The sequence below is a fragment of the Halyomorpha halys genome, unplaced genomic scaffold, assembly GCF_000696795.3.
Source record: "Halyomorpha halys isolate HHAL.00 unplaced genomic scaffold, Hhal_1.1 Scaffold147.1, whole genome shotgun sequence".
Lineage (NCBI taxonomy): Eukaryota > Metazoa > Arthropoda > Insecta > Hemiptera > Pentatomidae > Halyomorpha > Halyomorpha halys.
The window spans coordinates 787,391-808,566 of NW_027116131.1; the positions used below are offsets into that span (position 1 = coordinate 787,391).

General features: G+C 30.0%; 1 protein-coding gene across 3 annotated transcripts in view; it reads left to right on the forward strand.

Annotated features, from left to right (window-relative positions):
• The window catches only part of Atf6 (bZIP_ATF6 domain-containing protein ATf6), a 51,300-nt gene that overhangs the window by 22,384 nt on the left and 7,740 nt on the right, over positions 1-21,176 (forward strand). The window contains exons 1-11 of one of the 3 annotated variants that reach the window (XM_014417176.3): positions 11,946-12,292; positions 12,680-12,741; positions 12,843-12,972; positions 13,057-13,154; positions 13,586-13,733; positions 14,772-14,897; positions 14,989-15,158; positions 15,774-15,914; positions 17,267-17,418; positions 18,777-18,965; positions 20,395-20,550. In XM_014417176.3, the coding sequence (XP_014272662.1) occupies positions 12,286-12,292; positions 12,680-12,741; positions 12,843-12,972; positions 13,057-13,154; positions 13,586-13,733; positions 14,772-14,897; positions 14,989-15,158; positions 15,774-15,914; positions 17,267-17,418; positions 18,777-18,965; positions 20,395-20,550 (1,379 nt within the window). In that variant the 5' untranslated portion in view covers positions 11,946-12,285. Of the gene's footprint in view, positions 1-11,945; positions 12,293-12,363; positions 12,593-12,679; positions 12,742-12,842; positions 12,973-13,056; positions 13,155-13,585; positions 13,734-14,771; positions 14,898-14,988; positions 15,159-15,773; positions 15,915-17,266; positions 17,419-18,776; positions 18,966-20,394; positions 20,551-21,176 lie in introns of those variants that run through there. The other 2 variants (XM_014417177.2, XM_014417175.2) reach the window with 2 other exon arrangements.

Genomic DNA, 21,176 nt, shown 5'->3' on the forward strand with positions numbered 1-21,176 from the left:
ACGTATTGATCTTTCGAATAAAAAAAAAATTTTGATTACAATTTAATTTTTTGTGTTATTTTTTACAATTTCAAGTTCTATCGGGCTTAAAAAAAAACCCTATATTATTACCACACTAATTTCTACACTTGTACTATCAACTAATACTGTTAGCTTTCATTATGAAACAGGACCCAGATGACATCTATCGATCGGTACCAAAATAACACTTAAAAATGATAGATATTCCTGAAATATAATTATAACAATTTTGACCATTGGCATAAAGTGCGAACAGACAATTATTCATTTTTTATATTAGATAATCAAAAAAGAACTAAAAATAACTTTCAAGGAAAAATTATTGTAGATAATTGCATTATATAGAGTATAAAGCGACATTTTACTGGTAATATAATTTTTATTTAATTATTGCTATTTACAACTGTACATTATAATACATTTAGTAAATTTGATCTCAGTTAAAATGGAGTGATACAGGCATGTAGTGAAACTACCCATTGGTAAGCATTCTAATTGGTAATAATAAACCTCAATTCATACTCGCTTAAATCTCTAATTATTACAATATTAGATTAATTATTTTTTGAGAGTGGTTTAATTTATTATCAATTTACACAATTTTGATCCTTTTTCTCTCTCAACTTTTATTCTTTTAAATTCTCCAACGTTTCGGCCCTCAGGCCATTCTCAAGGATACAACCTACAGAAAGTTTTTGTTTTTATATAACAATTACATTATTTCCTTCAACTACCCACTGATTTCTTTGGCCATACCTTCAATATTGATGTCATCGCTTTTTTAAATCTCAAAATTGCAAAAACAGCAATGACATCAATATTGAAGGTATGGCCAAAGAAATCAGTGTGTAGTTGAAGGAAATAATGTAATTATTATATAAAAACAAAAAACTTTTTGTAGGTTGTATCCTTGAGAATGGCCTGAGGGCCGAAACTTTGGAGAATTTAAAAGAATAAAATTTGAGAGGGAAAAAAAGGATCAAAATTGTGTAAATTGATAATAAATTATTACAATGTTTTATCATTGAATAAAGCCGAAAAAAACGATTGGTTTTATTTGAAACACTTAGTTAACACTTTAAGTGTTGGAGTGTCCCATATCAAATCAAATTTAGCTCCAATTATCAATTTTTTGCGGCAACAAAGATAGCAGTGATAACTGATAAATATTTAAAAATATCAAAGCGTCCAACCTACTTCACAGACGTTTCTTCTTGTTTAAAGCATTTATTACCCATCATTTCTCTCAATAGGATTTTGAAAACTCTCGCATTTGCTATCTAACCTTCTTCTCTATTATAAATTCATATTAGGTTAATCAGAAATTAATTATTTAAAAAACGTTTGAGTTTAAGGCTTTAAAGGACAGGATCTGGACATTGCGTACAATACAAGAGCCCGGTAAAAAACGTCAGTTATTCCATCCCAATTGAATACCTTAAAAAAACTAAAAATGGTTTAAAAAACATCTAAATACCAAAATACATTTTAAAAAAGTGGGGATTAGTTTTAAATAATGGTAAAACATAAGCTATTATTTTCACTAAAAGACGGCCTAAACTTCCACCGACCAAAGATTTAAGTGATAATCCTGTCCCTTTTGCCAAAACAGTTAAATACTTATAAGTCACTGTAGACAGAAAACTATTATTTAACCACCACATCAATTCGAAATTGGAAAACACAAGGAAGATTTTATGTAAAATTTATCTACCTATAAATTGATGATATATAAAGCGACACTAAGACCCATCTTAGCTTATGCCCCATATGGAGCTTTACTAGTTCAATAAACAAAAAAAAATTACAAGTATTCCAAAACAAATGCTTCAGATTTAGTCATAATTCTATATTATAGAATTATAGACCTAGTCAAAGTTGATGAGCCTGCTAAGTATAGTTCGGGAAAATCAAAATGGCGGCTATTTCTAAACGTTAAAAAAATATTTTTTTTCGAAGCTTCGAATCTTTGGAACTTTCTACAATAATAGAAAACCTAATTGCACTCCATTTGAAGAAGATTAATTTTTCTAAAATATGAACTCTAGCAGGGCTGTTTAGGTTCTATGTTCTCGAGGTGCAGTTTTTTAAAAAGCAAAATTTCACGAAATTTATACAGAAAAATCAGTATTTAGTGAATTTATTGTGGGATATCTTGATCTCAGGAACTATGAGACGTACAGATATCTATTAACACTCAAATTAAACCTAGTTTGTACTATGAAGTTGTTTATGATGTTCATTTTTGTAGGAGTAGTTGTTATCATATTTGTCAACATAATCTTACAAAATTTTGATTTCTAGTTTTTCGGAAAAAAATGTTTGATTTATGAAAAATTATATCTCAGATATAGAAAAACTATTGGAGGTACAGATATCCAACAGCAATAGAATTAAATATAGTTTAATATTTTATAATGACGTTTATCTCTGTATCTACTGGGGTAGTAGTTCATATGAACATAAATTTAGCACATGGAATTTAGCCCTAACAACTAGAAATCAATTTATTTATTTATCTTACAAACTACTACTCCTTTGACGATAAGACGTCATAAACTACTTTATAGCACATTAAACTAGCTCTAATTTGAGTGCTGATGGACAGTATACGTCTCATGATTCCTGATTGATTTATATTCCCCACAATAAATTCACTAACTACTGATTCTACAATACATTTTTTATGAAATGTATCTTTTAAAAAAAACTGTATCTCGGGAATTATTGAATGTAAATAGCTCAAATTTTAGTAAATTTACTCTACTTAAAATGTTGGTCCATTGGGATTTCTAATGGTGTAGGTAGTAAGATACAGAGTTCGGAATGAAAAATTATTTGTTTCAACTATTTGAAACAGCCGCCATTTTTATTTCCACTAACTATAGCATTATAGCAAGAAGATTCATCAATTTTGGCTAGTAATTATACATTGTTTTCATTAAAGTAATAAAACATTGGGGTGAAATAACTGCACATGATATTTGACAAAATCAATTCACAAAATATTGATTTCTATTTGTTTGGACAGACTACTATTCCAACGAAGATAAATATTATGAACTAGTTAATAGTACATTTAACTAGCTTTAATTTGAATGCTGGCAGACATCTTTACATCTTATGATTCGAATGAAAAATTATTTTTTTTTATTTTTTGTACCCCCCTCGTATTTTTTATTATTTTATTTTTATGTATTTTTTTAATGATTGTTGAACTAGTAAAACTCCATACAGAGCAGGGATAAGTTAAGATGGGTCTTAGTATGGCTTTATATATTATCAATTTATTTCTACTTGATAATTTTAATTTTTTATTAAAGTATTGATATATTTTATATAAAATTTTTCTAGAGTTTCGAATTGATGGGGTTAAATAATAGCTTTATGTCTAAAGTGACTAAGTATTTAACTGTTTAGCCAAGAAGGACAGGGCTATCGTTTAAATCAATGGTCGATGGAAGTACAGGCTGTCGTTTAGTGAAAATAATGGCTTCTGTTTTATCAATATCTAAAACCAATCCCATTTTTAAAGTATTGAAATGTTTTTTGAAAGCATCTTTTAGCCTTTTAACGATTGTGTCCATACGGTGTGAAGTGGTGTAAATCGCTGTATCATCAATAAAAAGGGCTTTATCAACTTTTTTAAATTTTTGACAATTATTTATAAAGAGATTGAACAAACATATTCCATACAATCGTTTTCAGTTTTCTTGATCTACGTTCATCATCTGAACTGTTTCCTTAAATACTCGTCACACGCGTACAAACGGACAGATTTACCATATAACAAACCATTTACCAACCATGGTAGTGTATTAATTGTGGATAATCTTATATAAGAAAAATTAAATATTAATGATTTTAAATTTTAAAAAATAGGCTTTTAACTTATAATAAAGAAAATGACCTGGGCAGAATAGCCAGCAAAAGAAACTTTAAATTAATGTGAGGAAGAAATTGTATTGAAGATGTCCTTGAGGATGGCTAGAATGGCCGAAACGTTGGACTGGTGAAAAATAAAGTGTTGAGACAAAATTGGATAAAAATTTTTGATTTATTTAATAAGGAAAAACTTACATAAGTTTTTATTTAACATTAAATGGAGAAATATTTCCTACTCTTACCATGTTTAAACGATATAACACATAACATGGTTGAGAGTCTGTTATTAGGTCTGTTAAATGGAGAATTACGTCACGCAAACAGACTCTGAGCTCGTCACCGTTTTATTTGTAGTCGTGTTAACTTACTTGCTCGTATTTTGTGCTTTGATTGTGCTAGTATTGTTTTGGATGTTTTTAAAACTAATAAAGCAATGAATGACAATAATAGTGGTGTAATGACAGTTGTCAATTAGCTCATCTTCATTCTCTTCCTTACAAGTCAGACGATTAACAAGGCACTCCGTAGCCAAACTTTTACACAACGTCCACTTTTCAAACAATTCAGACATGTTATAATAAATTACTTTAATTAAAACTTAGAAGTAAACAATAACATGAAAGTTTTGGAAGGAAAGGTTATAAAACAAGTTGCTCAGAAAATCCGCTAGAAGCTCTTTTGCATTTACCATTTAACATGACTTGAAATTGGGCTGCTCGGAATCCTATACTTGTAACATTTAACATGGTAAAACATTTTACATTTAACACAACATCTTGAATACCCCTAATGTAATCTTGGTAATCCAAACTAATTGCTGCAAAGGGGCTCTCCAGATTTTACAAAATCTGGAGAGCCCCTTTATCAGGGAACAGACTCCATCCACTTTCATTATTTCCAATTTATCTTTTTCCTCATTTCCCTCTTATTGTGTATAATTGTATTTTAAATGCAGTGAAGAGATTACTCCCATTATTGTTACCTATCCCCTATACAGTGACCGAAGAAAGTATTTGCACACCACGGTTTTTTTTTCTTAAATTATGAATTTATGCAATAAAAAAAACCCTATTACTTCAAAAATAAAAAGTATATTTATAACTTAATAACTACAAATAAAATTCAAATGAAAAACTTCATTCGTAAAAAAACAAAACATCAAACTTACAAAAAATACAGGAAAAAAGTATTTGCACACCTTGCGTTTTATTATTATTTTTTTAAATTTAATGTTTTGTGTGAAGTCCGTTGGCATCCATTACCACTTGTAAACATCCCAGCATTTAAGTGCGCGAGGTTTTTAATTAAATTCGTGTTAATTTGTTCCCATTCTTGCTGTAAAAGATCCTTAAGGTAGTATCTTTCGGTTATTTGATTATTTCGAACATTTTTATCTAAAATATGCCATAAATTGTCAATTACGTTTAAGTCAGGAGACGGTGGAGGAATATGAAGTTGTTGGCGAATGTTAAATATTAACCACTCTTTAGTTTCGTTAAAATTAAAACCTATTAAAATCCGCTATTTCGCGATACAATTTTCTTTGATATAACTTGATATAACGAAATAATATAACTTTTTCGCGAGTAGCGGCACATAGTTCACATGTTTTTGGCATTAGGATCGGTTAAATTAAAACAAACTTAACAGATTGAAACATTTTATAATACTGATAGAAAAGAACAGGATTATACTCAAGCATAGAAACAAGAGTAAGTAAACAAACAGCGTGCAAATATTTTTTTCCTTGTTTTTATATTGTGTTAAATTAATTTTTTATTATGATCAATATTTTTAATTGAATTTATACTGTTTTTAACGAGTTTTCATTGTACTTTTTACTAAGGGACCTCAAACTATTTTATTACTATTTAAATTCATTATATAAAGAAAAGACAAGGTGTGGAAATACTTTCTTCGGTCACTGTATACTCGTATCAAACCCTATACATCCATAGGGCTTAGAAGAAAACGAAAAAATCGAGATATGTAAAAAGAAAGGATAATTAACAGAAAAATGCACTTTCAAAAACATAAAATAAAAGAAGATAGAAATAGTAAGAAAGCAAAACCATATTTTGTTTTTAATATAATTTAACATAATTTTAGTTCACTGTTGCAATATACTATTTTTTTTTAATTCTTCTAATGTTACCATCTTAGCGGGAAAAATGAAATCTACGTGCAAAAGTGAGAATTGTTATTAAGATAAAGATTCCTGTTATCCCAGACATAAATAATATTTAAGAATACCTTCACAGATAAGGCGTCTAAAGCGCAGCAACTGAAACAAATGAACTTACATTAACGCAAGTGAAATGAAAAAAAAAATCCGATGTGAAGTAACACCGAGAACGATTTTTCATTAAATAAAAGTTATTTTATTAAAAAAATTATTTTTTCTTCATGACTTCTTAACTTCACCAGTTACACGGATCATTAAAACTTCAGTCATGCATCATTAAATAGTTAATTATAAAAACGTGAATTTGTTCCTGAATATTTTATAAATATTCATAAATCGGAGATGACTTTAACCAAATGTGATCCGCGGGCGCTTTAAGATACAGGGTTCCAAAATTTATTATTGGACAATTTTGGGTCAACAACAGAAATAAATAATATGCATAACATAAAAAAAAAAAAAAAATAGAACATAAGCAACATACCAGTTTAAATCATTATTTTATTTAATACATATTTGAAAAGTAGCAAAAACTATAATGAGAAGGTTAAAACTTACAAGAATTCGATCACAGGAATTATGAGCCCCTATAAATCGATCGACCCTGGACTCTCGGTTCCACATAAACTGAAGCTGAGATATGTTGAATGCCTATTTTACATGAGTGAAGTGCTGCTTGCCAGGCATAACAAAAAGGTTTTTTGCATCGCGTAGTCACTGGTGATGGAAAATGAATCCCCTACGATAACCCAAAGAAGAGAAAATTATGAAGATCAATGGCATGCCTCAAAATCGAATATTAAAGGAAATCGAACATTTAAGGAAAAAACTGTGTGTATTTGGTGGAATCCACTTGGTTGTCGTATTTTATGAGTTGCTTAAACCGAGTGAAACGATTAGTGGAGATTTCTACTTAACAGAATTAATGAGATTGAACTAACCACTCAAGGTGGTTGATTACTCCTGACACGACAAAATCATTCTCCTACACGACAATGATCGACCGCATGTTGCGGTGCCCGTCAAAACCTATTTGGAAACAATTGGAAAGTCCTACCCCATCCACCATATTCACCAGACATTGCCTCTTTCTATTACCATTTTTTTCGGTTAATTAATATGATATTCGGAATATTAACATGATCTGAGTACCGCTTTTCATCATGCGAAGATATCAAAAATTGGATCCATTCCTGGATAGCCTCAAATGATGAAGAGTTCTTCCGTCAGGGAGTGGCTGGTAATGAACAATATTTTGACTAAATTTACCGGTCTTTCACAGTTTTAAAATATATTTTTTGATAGAAAATGGTGGAAACTTATGTGTACCCCTATATAAATACAGTTCTTTAAATATAAGCAGTGCTATATAATTAAAAAGAATTATCAGAAAAAAGAAGCCTGTGCAGCCAGTCTCCGTTTTAAGTCGCTTCGGAGCTACCAATATATTAGATTGGGAAAAAAAAATCCATTATTTTTACGAGAAATTTAAGACTTTATCTAAAATGTTTCGGATTGTTCGATATGGGTCAAATATGCACCATATTGTTCAATAATTTGTTGCCATTTTAAAGGTAGCTTCATAATGCCTCTCTCATAGACGTCTACGAAAAAAACACCGAGAAATTAGAAAATCATTGGAATAGTAAAAACGCATGAGAAAAAAAAAATTAAATAAACAACAGGGAATATATTCTCTCACAGAAAAGCATGTTTCACAATTATACCTGAATATTCACAGGCCGAACTCTTTAAAATGTAAAGGGTACAGCACAAAGCTATTATACTTTAATCTTAGTACAAGAGTGCAAGAGGAAAAAAAAGGCAATTATTTGATCCCTATTGTTGATTACTTTAGTGAAAACTATGTATAATTACTAGTCAAAATTATTGAGTCTGCCAAGATAGGTAGGGGAATAAAAATTGGCGGTTGTATCAGAACGTTAAAAAAAATATATTTTTCATTCGGAGCTTAATATCTTTAAAACTACGAAAAACTCAAGAAAACTTAAGAGGACACCATTTAAAGTTGAATAAATTTTTTGGAATATTAACTCAAATAGAGCTATTTGCGTTCAATAATCTCGAGATGTACCTTTTTAAACAGCAACATTCCATAAAAAAATGCACTGAAAAATCAGAAGTTAGTAAACTTATTTTGAGAAATTTATATATCAAAAACCATTCGCCGTTCAGATGTCTATTAGCACTCACATTAAAACTAGTTTAATGTACTATAAGGTAGTTTATCTTCACAGGAGTAGTAGTTTTTATGATATTTGCTAAAATAAATTCATTTATAATTGTTTGGTAAAAATTTCATGGGCAAAATTTATTTTCATATACGAATACTATGAAAACTACTACCCCTACGAAGATACATGATATAAACTACATTAAAGTAAGTTAAATTACCTATATTTTGAGTGCCGACAGCCACATCTACGTCTTATGATTCCAGAGATATAGTTTTCCCAAAATAAATTAAACTTTTTTTTTTCGTTACTTCTTTAGAAAATGTTACTTTTCAAAAAGGTAATCTCGGGAACTATTAAACATATACAGTTCTATCAGAGCTTATATTTTAGCAAATTAACACTACTTTGAAAAGTGTTCTCGTAGGTTTTCTAGTGTTGGTAGTTTTTAAGATATTTAAATAAAATAAAAGCTTCCAATTAAGCCTCCATTTTTTCCTCCCTACCTATACTTGGCAGACTCATCAATTTTGACTAGTCATTATTCATGGTTTTCATTAAAGTAATCCAAAATTGTCGTGAAATAACTGACTTTTTTCTTCCACTTGGACAGTCTCGTCTTGGTTCTAATACAATTTCTTAATACTTGGTTCTAAGTGAAATTAAAAAAACTAATTATTTAATAACTATGTCGACATGACAACAGTTATTCCCTTACTACATATTTCATGAATATGTAAATGAAAGTAAAATTACCCTTTTATATATTTTTTTCTTCTGAATATTGAATGAAAATTTAATAGAAATTATCTTTGAGAAATAAATTACTTATATTTAAATATTAATGATTTGTGGTTTAGAATAAAATCTATGGAACGAGCCGTTTTTGAACTATAGCCGAAAAGGTAATCGATAGTAATTGATGAAATAAGATAAAATTCATACTAAAACATGTTTACAGAAGTCTCCATACTCTCATCCAATTTTGGGCCAAATCTAACTGCACTATGTTCATACTTATCTCCAAATTTGAGACAAGCCGTTTTCGAAATAAATGTGTGCCAAAGAAAATACATTCACGCATGTGTGTAAACAAAATTATCCATTGAAATTTAGGATCTATTCTGATCCTCAACATTTCTCCAAATTTGGGTCAAATTGAACGAGCTGTTTTCGAAATATAGCTGTATCAAGAAAAATTTATTTGGGTGTATGTAATTGAAATTAGTGAATGGAATTAATATGGAGCCATCTACAGACCAATTCACTCGATGTTATCATTTTCTACCTCAATACACAACTCTCCTACCTTCGGCAGTTTCATTTCATGAAATATGTACGTACATCTTCTGAGTAAAACAGGATGAAGCACTTATATAGATGTTATTTTGAATGTCCTCTTCCTCTAATTCAACCAGACATTCTTTCAAAGCTTCCTGTGGGTTCGTCGGAAGTCAGTATGTAGGGCAGCATCACCTCTCCTACTAATGACATGTATTTTGTATCTGAATAAAACTGATTTTTTATTTTTCATTTACAAACCAAACGTCGGTCCTTTTAATACGTTGATGATAAAAACAATAAATGAGTCTTGACTATTTTCTTTCTTAATGCGAGGAAAAGATTCGATAATGCTTAATCAACTCATATCATAATTTTTAATTGTTATATAAAGATAATCAAAACTAATGCTTTGAAAAAATACGTTAGAAGTCTAATTTTCCTGACAGAGTAAATTTCTTTATTACGGGTATGTTTCCCTCATCCCACATCTTTTGAAAGGTTCGAATCGTATTCGGTCTGGCAATTGGAATGTTCCCGTAAATTATTCCAACTATCTCCATAAGCGTATTCATCACTTCCAGAAACGTCTACAATGCTTTTCCTTAACATTTTATTAGCTGTGTTAATAAAGATGTTTATTTTGTCAGTTTCTTTTGTTATACCTAACCAAATCAATTTCGCAATTATTTTGATGATCTCAGGAACTTGGATACATTCAGATTATATGTAGAGGACTAGAGTGTTCCTTAAGTGTTATAGTGTTCCACACTACTGTAGGTGCAATTTATAGCTTAAGTAAGAAATGTATAAAAAACTAAGTCAGGTCTTAGGACGAATACATTCATGCCGTGGCTGTTTCTACTTCTATTTTGAGGTTTGCATAGCCTATGTAAACTCTTAAACGAGTAATTCCCTGGAACATAGGAAGATGAAATGCAAGTTAGATTCGTGAACCTAGTTTCGAATCGATTTCTTATACTTGAGCATTATTTACAATCTTGGTTTACTTTTCCAGCCTTATACGAGTGGTAATTATATGCCCAAATACAAACATTAATTATGCATCTAATAATATATATATAACACTTTTTAAAAGTTTATAGGTACTAAATTAAGTTATTTCTCACGCACTTAAGGAATGTTGAGGCAAGATAAAAAAAACATACGCGAGTATTCTACCTAATTCAAAACAGACAGTCCTCAAACTTACGTCCGTAGGTTTCAGGTTCTGTTCCTTAGAGGGCCGTCTGTAGCTTAGTTATTCATTGTAGTCTTTGCAGCCTGGGAACTGCAGCGACGCCGGTTTGAATCCGGCCTGGGGAGTCCCACAAAATGAAAAGTTGACCCCCACCATGGTGTTAAAATAGGGTGGTACCCTGTAGATAACCCTCTCGTATGTCAGAAGCGACCAGGAAATAAAAAAAAAAAAAAAGAAAAAAAATGCTGTTCCTTAGAATATGACTTGAGTCGACTCATCAAAAATAAAGTAAAAAAGTGTCAAATCCATTTAGAAAACGCTTCTGATTTCATTCAATAGTGTTTTGTGTCTTTGTTTTTTGAAAAAATTGTATAACTAAAAGGAACTCTTATCTTCAAACTTTGGAGAATGTCTCCCTACCCTTTTTAAAAGTATAAACTGAATACTTAGCAATCTTATTTGTTTAAATTTTTGTTTAAGTAAAAAATTATGATTTTATAAATTTATCTTAACGAAGATTCTCTAAAGTTCTTAAAATTTAAAGAAACGGATACAATTTTATTTTTTAAATGTTTATAATTATGAACAAGATAGTCGAAGTGCTTTCAAATAAAAAAAAAATGTTAAAACCATGTATTTGCCGACGTTTTGCCCCACTTTATTAGAACTTCATCGGGGCTGTTCAAGTTGATAGCTTTAGTTACTAGAAAAAAAAAGTTACCAAAGTTATCAACTTAAACAGCCCTCTACAAAGTGGGGCGAAACGTCGGAAAAGAAGTAGTTGTTAACGATCTTTGTATCTCTTTTGATCGCAACCCTGACCATCTTCATAATTTGACATTATACGGTCAACTATTTATGTATAATTTTACTTTTAATATATTTATGATTGTAAAAATATCAGTTACAAATAAATCAATAAAATGTCCTGTCGTTTTTGCACATTCAAGGTCTGCCTTTAAATGGATTCATCATTTAAGGAAATGCAATGTCACTAAGTAATTTTTAAAAGTATTAACATCGGGATTGTCCTTTATTGTAATTTGTTTGTAAATGTTTTCGATTGTTTTGAGAAAATGGAAGTGCTTTCTCCTTGTTCTATTTGCTCTGTCGGTAAACAAACTATTTTCGGAAAGACGAAGTTTTTAGAAGTTGCAAAAGTGAAGGTCAATGCCCTTCGTTCAATGCCACTGCGTTTAGTGACCCATCGTAATCTCGCAGGGCTTAGACCGTTGAGAGAATACGAATTGTTAATTTGTTTATAGTCCATTAGAACCAATTAACTGCTTGTTTATGTATACACAAACATGTTATTGAACTAACAGTAGGCTGTTATTGGAAGTTTAATGTCTCTTATTCAACTTTGTTTTGTAACCTTTTGTGATTCTGTTCGTCAACTCGGAACATTGGATTCGTTCGAATCCGTTAAAAATGTTTTACCGGTACCGCAAATAATCAGTTAGGATATTTCGACAGTTCTTGTTTTCAAGGAAAATTCTATATTTATTGGATTTACAATGAAAAGTAAGTATCCTATTAATTGGATAACAGTTCTTCTATCGGCGTCATAGTGAGACGTTTATGATTTGTTATCTTTTCTTTGTAAATTGATGTTCCTTGCCAAGTTTAGTTGAAACCTGCAACTATATTCAATTCAATTGTTTATTTCAAAGCTGGAAAGCAACTTAAACATTTTGTAAACATTTAGTGATTTGTTGATGTTTGACTTAGTTTCGCCAAGCTATTTTTTCCCAATACCTTCTTTATCATTACGTTTCCTGGTATTGATATTCAGTGTTAATTGTCAAGTAGTTTATAAGTGAGGTAACGATTGAAGCGTGGCCAAAGTAACCTTTACAAGAGTGTTTTTTCTCTTATACTTTAGCATTGATAAATGATTTTACATTTTAGGAATGGAATATTTGCTAAATAAAGAAGAGGAGATGATTGACAATTTCAATAATGATTTTGATGTAAGTTTTCCTGGTTCAGTATCAATTGTATAATTTGGAATTGGTTGTGTGTAATATGACATTCTCCTAAACAATGTTCAAATAATGTTTCTGTTTATCAGATGCTGTTACCAGATGATAATTTTGAAACAAAGTCTGTTTTGGACTCATCATTTCTTGACTCATTGATACATGATGGTATTTCCCAGTGGCCTGAAGTCTTTCCTCAACTCTCCGATCTTCATTCGATTGGTATGTGGTTTCTTGCATTGTGTTGTTGAAAATCTATAAAGTTTTTTACTATTATTTACTATCTTATCTATTGTTTATTTGCAGACGATGATGCTGAGATTAAATCAGAGGTGTTTTCACCTGCTGATTCACCTAGCAGCATTAATTATTGTGATACAAGCAGTAGTTCTTCTGATGAAAAGGTGATAATTTAATTATAGAAACTGTTTTTTTATGTTTTTCCATTAACATTGAAGTAAACTTAATTTATGTTAAAAGTTTGTAATATTTGAATGCTTCTTTTGGAGGAATATTTTGAAATAATAGAAATATTTAGTGACAAAACCTTTCTTTTATATTATGTTCTTAATAAACAATGTGATATTCTACTTAAAACAGTTTTATGAGTGATTGTGTCTATGGGTGGACATATTTCTGATTAATATTGTTTGTACGTTTCTAATCTTGTAGTGCTTGAATTACAAACTTGTGATTACTTGAGTTTCAACCATTTTTAACTGTTTTAACATTACTTTTTATGTTTTTATATAACAATTATAAATGCAACTATCCAATTTATTTGTTAACTAGTTAGTTATACACTTTTATACATTAGCTTTTTATTTCTTATTAGTTTACTCTTGAAACACCACCTGTTTCTCCCCCGAGGGAAGAGGTTTCCCTAAGTACATTGCAGTTCTCTACTCAAGAGCCAAACCAGAAGAAATCCACAGTCTTGAAGATTAATCCTAATAATATTAAAATAATTAGAAATGTTAAAGGTAAAAATCTACTGTTTTTTTAAATTTTTTATTTGTTCCTTTATTATTGGCTGACATTTTAGCTCTTTATGGTGCTCATACATTTTAAATTTGACAATTCAATTTTAAATTCGGTCTTCTTTAAATAAGATAAAAAAATACAACTTCGAACATTGAATAATTGCGACAACAGCTTAAGAGAGTATTTTTCTCAGATTGTAATCAAAATAAGCTAAAAAAATGTAAAAATTTACTGATTTGTGTGGACAAAATATTAGTCCGAATTTATCAATTGAGGTCTTATTGTTAATTCATGGAAAAATGAGTGCTGTGATAAGGAACTTCATACTCTTGACCCCTTAAAAGTTACTAAGTGTCAAGATTAAGTTAAGATGGAATGATAAACATAACCAATGCCTTGCATATTGTGAGGTTACTCCCTGGTCCTCCTGTGTCAGTGAGTATGCGCCATCGAAGAAGTATGCTTTAAATTTGAAATATGTTAAATGTAAAACTTTTTGAATTTGTTGAAATCAACTATAATATGGTGATTAAAGTGCAGAAATATGGATTTTCAGTACTTAACATCCCAAATAATTAAAACATCAAAAATAGATTTTAAAGATTTTATGTTGCTCTGGAATAGTTTTCATATTTTAGGGCCACTAACTTTTGAACCCTAGATTAAGATTAGCTCTCCTTACTTAAAAGCTTCTTTTTTCTCTAATTCTACTTAACAGTAGTACAATAAATAACTGATTGATATGCATATATTTCTAAACATTAATCATGTGGTTTCGGGTTGAAACTTTTACCTTTTTATTTAGTTTTTTTTGCATATATAAATGTTTGTGTGTATTGTTATATTAATGCATTATCCTTCAATAGATTTATTTTTCTAAATTAATATACATTACAATTTGAAATAACAATATAAGCAATAATTCTATTAATGACCATATAACCCTATCACCATTGTGAATAAATTAGTTTTTCCATTGTCTTGAATACCATGATTGGACAGACAAAAATATTAATTTTTTGTTTTTAAATATTTAGGTTTGAAACCAGTCGGTAAGCAGACTCAGATTGTTCTTCCAAAAGATGTTCTTCAAAAAGTTATGAAATGCAAATCTGAAAAAGAAATTCCTAAAACTCCTGTTTCTTCAATCAAATCACATCTTTGTAAGTTGTTTTCTTGGTTGTTTTGTTTAAATAAAATACATTCCATTGTTAAGAATTGGATATTGGTATTTCTGATTTCTTCTTTTTACAGCCATTGGCGTTCCTGTTATTCTTCCTTCTAATCATATCCAAACTCCAGCAATATCGATTTGTCCAGCTGATTCAACAAATATAAAAATTGATTCGAGTAGTCCACCAATTGCGCCAGCACCATTCCTTAAAAGGGAAAGCGTAGACTACTCATTGAAGAATGATATTAATGCGAGTTCTACTTTTTTTTATAACATTTTTATTATATTATTGAATATTAAGTTTATTATTAGAAATTAAAGCTTAGTTCCTTATTTTTATTATTTTTCTGTATTATATGCAATCACTTTAGACATATTAGTAATTACACTGTATCAGTTTAAATTATGAACCATCTTTTGTTAGCTATTTAAGTTCGTGGGAGTTGTTCATAATTCATTATCTTTTATGATTTTTTAAAATCTTATTTAGTTATTGTATGTGTTATAAGTTAATAAATCCATAGTTAGAACTATTAATTTATTCATTGGTTTTGTTTTAAAATATCATTGCTTAAACTGTAATACCTCGAACTCTGAAAACAACTTTATAGCATTTAAAAAAAAAATTTAGTGATTCATTCTAGAGACATCTTGAAAGGCTTCTCAAATTTTGAAAAAAAAATATATATAGATATCCTACAAATGGATGATCAAGATGGGATGCCTTTATGATGATTTGATTTTTTAAGTACCAAATCGTATCGTTGATTTTATTGAGTTATGATATATTACAGTTTAAGTGACGATAGTTATTAAATAAAAAAATCATGGTACCATTTTTAAAAATAATATTTTATTAAAATAGATGAAGGCCTTGAAAAGGCAGCAAAGGATGATCAAGAACAGAGAATCAGCCTGTCTTTCAAGAAAAAAAAAGAAAGAATATGTCACCGCTTTAGAAAATAAAGTTTCTGATCTAGAAAATGAAAATTCTCAGCTAAAAGTTGTAAGTTAAATTTTAGATTAAAGTTTATTCTACCTTATAAAAAAAAAAAATAATGATTGGTATACTGAAGTACTGTTGTTTTTAAGAATTAGTTGTTCCTACGATTCTTTAGATAGTAAATTTTTTTTGAGCAAATTGTATTTGAGCTTTCTTAATATTCTTTGTTCAATAATGATGAACCCTTTAACCAATTTTTGTTCCAAAAAAAATAAACTATGATTTTTATTTTGCTGTAATAGATGTTTTATCATAAAATAAGAAGTTAGGTTTCAAGAAATTTAAAAAAAAAAAAAATTCAGGTATTTGAATTATAGAAATAAATATTGTATTATTTATTACAACTGTATAAAAATATATACATCAAGTGAATTTGCTGTGAGTGATATTATGTTGAGTATTTATAATTATTACACAATTATAGCGAGTAGGTTGGTTGATGTTCGACATGTCACAACCTCACAAGAGGAGATTTTAACACAAAAAAAGGCAATCCTTCTCTGCCAGACCCACCCTGCTAAAACCCCTGGGGTGTGACGGTCCTATTTCACTTTTAAAATATTAGCTTAAAACGGGAAGGAGAGGCTTTAATATAGATTAATCGAGCGATATTTAAAAAGCACTTGAAATTGAAAAACAGCGTGAAACCCTCCACTCCTGCCCTCCGTGGTAGCCTTACTTATCTGAGTTTTTAAACAGACAATCATAACGAGTAGGTTGTTCGATGTATGACATGTCACAATCTCACAAGAGGAGATCATAACATAAAAAAAGGCAATCCTTCTCTGCCAGATCCGCTCCGCTAAGACCCTCGAGGAATGACGGTTCTATATCACTTTTGAAATATTAGCTTAAAATGGAAAGGAGAGACTTGAAGATAGTTTAATCGAGCAATATTTAAAAAGCGGCTGAAATTGAAAAACGGCATGAAACCCTCCCGCCAAATAAGTTTAATAATAATGATTATTATTTCAATAGCTGAATTGTTTGTTTAAATGTTTTCATATCAAAAGGTAACAATATTTCGATAAGTTAACAATGAAACACTATAACTTTTATTATCAGGTATGAATTGTTTCGATTTAGTTTTACATACTGTGGAAAATATTTTTTTTTTTATGACCTATATTTTCATGTGTGACACTTCTATTATTTTTATTTTATTTTTTTTATAAAAAAGGAATAAATAAATAATAAAAAAAATAACTATTATGAATAATGAAATAGTCAGTAGAAAATGCTTTTTCAAAAAAAAAAAAAATTTTTAGAAAAGGTATTGCTTCTGTAATATAATCTTGTATTATCATCTTTACTAATTATGTTTCAACTGTTGATCATTTATTTTGTTTTTACAGGAAAATGAAAGGCTCAAAATAAAAATCAAAGAACTGGAAACAGGTTATCAAGGTTTTGGAAAACCAGGTACTTTTCTCAACAGTAATATGAGGAAGACGACTGCTGTACTCGCAGTACTATTTATGGTTTCGATCAATATAGGATCCATTAGGTAATCAATTTTTTAAGTGCCATTCCTACAAAAAAAAAAGATAAACAAATGTTATGTATGTCTTAAAAACATTTGTTTTGTTTTTTTAATGGAATACATTTCACTCTTTTCTCTAACTTTAATTAGTATCTGTAACTAGAATCTGTAGGATAAGCCATCCTTCCATTCCTGTCTGAAGTTTATAAGTATGTAAGATGTATATAAACAAACTAAATAATTTTTTACATGAATATCACTGGTATGGCATTACATGATGCAATTATAAAAATATATCAATGGAAAACATTCCTCCTTAACCATTTATGACCATTAATATCCCAATCCACTACATATTGAAACTAGGTAAATCATATGCGTTTGTATGGCCAGATTGGAGAATCGTTATATATAATACTGCTATCCATATTGGACCAAGGACAAAAAGTGCCCATGTTATTTTAACCAAATGTAGACTACTTTTTTTTTTAATTTCACTTATGAAGTAGAAGTATTGTGAACAAGAGAAATTTAGAATTCCAAATTTTGACAGAAGTAAATGTTTTAAGGTCGCTTGGGTCCAAATAACCAAGTCTCGCAAAGTGATCTGTGGTCAGAATAGCTCAAAAACGAAAAGTTGTACAAAACTGAAATTACATATTCATGACAGGTATAGATTGTCTTCTCTAGAATGGATCATTGTCAGACATTTCATTTTGTTCCTTTATACTAGTGACCTCTCTTAGCACTTTTTTCTGTTCCCCATTTATTTAAGATAACTTTGGCAAATTTCTAGACCGCTGACCGGTGTTCCTCCAAGCACAGCATATGGTTCGTTCTCCCTAGTTTTCAGTAGTGTGATGCCCGTACATAGTTTCTTCTGTAAAGGGGTTACATCCGAAAACAAATGCTATGCTGCTTCTTTGATTGATACTTATGTTGGGCATTCAGCATTATTACCTAACCTGAATCAGTGCTTCAGTAAGTCCATTGTCCTGTTAACAGTTTTTAAGTTAAAGGTCGACCTCACTTTGTTAACGACTGTATCACAAACTAATATCACACAACAACATATGTAGGTTGGACTAGAGTGTGCTGTATTCATTATGAGACAGCCATTGCACTTAAAAACACAGGTTCATTTGTTTTTCAATTTTTATTTTTTTCAACTTTTTCTAAACAAGATTATTTAACATACTTATTTGTGGCTTTGATAATTTTATTGTCCCTAAAATTGACAGTGAATTAAAACATTCCCTCCTTTCCACTCCTCTTTTTCCAAAATTTAAACAATATTTACTGATTTTGAATTCATAGTTATAATCACTTAAAAAGGTTTTTATTGCAATATTTTGTTCTTAAATTTTATTTTATTTTTCCAGTTTATTATCTAGAGAAAGCATAAGTAATGAACTGAACGGTGGTAACTTAATCTCACCTGAATCTGGTACCAAGCATGGACGTGCTCTCTTGTGGGCCCAACCTGAATTACAAGAGTCCGCAGAAAATATTACTAGTAGCGATAGTCGTTCAACTTGTCCACTTCACATCAATCAGACGGAGTCCTTAAGGTGAAGTTTTAGATTATATTTTTATTTTATGATTAAAGTCACTTTAAATTATTTTGATGTAAAAATCTGATGATCCCATTATTAGAAGCACTAAAATTAATGACTTAATTAATTCTATAACTATCTAAGGTACTATGGTAATAAGTGAAAAAAAATTGCAAGATTTCATTTGATTATACGAACATACGTGTTAAAGTATATTATATTTCTAAATGGATAAAGTTTCAATTTTGAAAAACGTACTTAAAATTGTTCTACCCTTAGACATCCGACGAACCCAACTAAACCGATTCTGAAAGAATTGCAATGGAGTTCTGCCAGTAAAGCAGTAAGATACCATAGTGTTAAAGCCACCTCAAATCGACTATGTCTTTTTGTTGGAAGGCTTTAAAATGAACAAAAAACAAACTGGCTCAAATTAAACATTTATTTGGTTCAATTTAAACATTTTAAAAACTAGAACTAAAATAAACGAAATATGACTAATAATGAATACAGGTAAAAATAAAATCCCCTTGCTTTTCAATACACTTGGTCTATCGTTTACAAGCTTCATGATGCCCTCATTAAAGAAGGTTTTCAGTTAAGCTGCGAGCCAGCAATGCACCGCTTCTTTCATTGCTTTGTCCAAGGTAAATCGACAGCTCCTTAATGCAGATGTGCCACTTTGTCAATTGCTACTCGTCTGTCTAAGAGCACCATTCACGTGGACGCTCAATATTTTCTTCATTTGTAGTGGTAAACGGTTGTCCAGCTCCTTCGTCATGTGTAACACTTATGCAACCATTTTTTTATTTTTCAATCCATTTATAGACACTTTGTTGTGGCAAAACACTGTTCCCGTACTGTACTGAAAGTCTTCGATGAATTTCGGCCCCTGACACACCCTCCGACCACAAAAAAATGGGTCACTGAACATTGCTCTTCTTTAGTGAAAATAGAAAGTGGAGCAGTCATTAACAGCACGACAGCAATAAAGAAACTAACTTAGCAGCTTTACACTTGCATAGATATAACAACAAATAAACAAAGTATGCGTCTACCATCATAAACAAAAATATAAAATATTGACTTATGCGGATAAATATTGACTTACCCTGTACATTGAGAAGAATCAGTTGTAAAAAAGTAAAAGTTTGAGACATGTTTAGTAGAAAATAACAGGAGGTGTAAGAAATATGTCAGAAAATCTACATTTATTTATCAAATGAACTTTGCATCCATCATTTTGAAGGTAAACTTTTCTTCTTTCCCTCCCAGCTCTTTTGCACCTTTCAATTCTGCTGGTGTGCCATACTCAGTAAGATGAATTTTAATGTCTGTTGAATTAAGCTATCTCTTTAATGAGCAAATTAGTTCACTTCTACAGTAATCATAATTTGTTTTTATTATTGTTTACTATAAAATAATTATTTTGATTGTTTTTCAGGCTGGAAAAAGAATTGAGGAGATGGATAGAAATAGGAGAAAATAATTATAAAAATGGTACTAAGATGTTAAATAATAATATTACGTCTCCTACGAAGTTATCACCTCATTTGAAAACACCTCAAAAGCTTAAATCTTACAAAAAAGCACAAAGGTGGTAAGTACCATCTTTATTATTTTATTTTTAACCCTCAAACTGGTAACATTAGCTTAGTTACTTATTTACAAACCTACTAACTTATTTATTTACAAATTAATTTTTTAATGTTTTACTTACGTGTGAAATATTCAAGGAAAAATATTAAACAACTTTTGTTCAAAAATGAGTTAGTGATTATAGTTTCTAATCTCATCAAAATATTTTCAATTTTTTTTTTAGAATTATTATTGTGTTTGTCTAAAATGGTAAAAATCTGAATTAACTTAGATTTATCATGGAAATGAATTTAGAGAGTGTCTGCTAGTTGAGAATTTCGGGAATATGTCGTTAATTTTGTATGGTTGGGAATAAACCAGGAATTCACTGGAAATAATAGTAATAATAATAATAATAATAATAATAAACTTTAATGTGGGATTGTGTAGCTTATTTCTGAGGTACTAACTCTAAGGACCTGGGTTCAAATCCGGCTATGGCAGTTATTTGTTCCTCTGCAGCTGTTGATTTAGCTCTGTGGGTGTGGGAGCCCTCCGGGGTCCACCTAGCCTCATAAAGTGGATACCCTTTATTGGGTTAAAATCTGGCCTTGAGCATGATTCTGACCAAATCACCTCCTTGCAGGA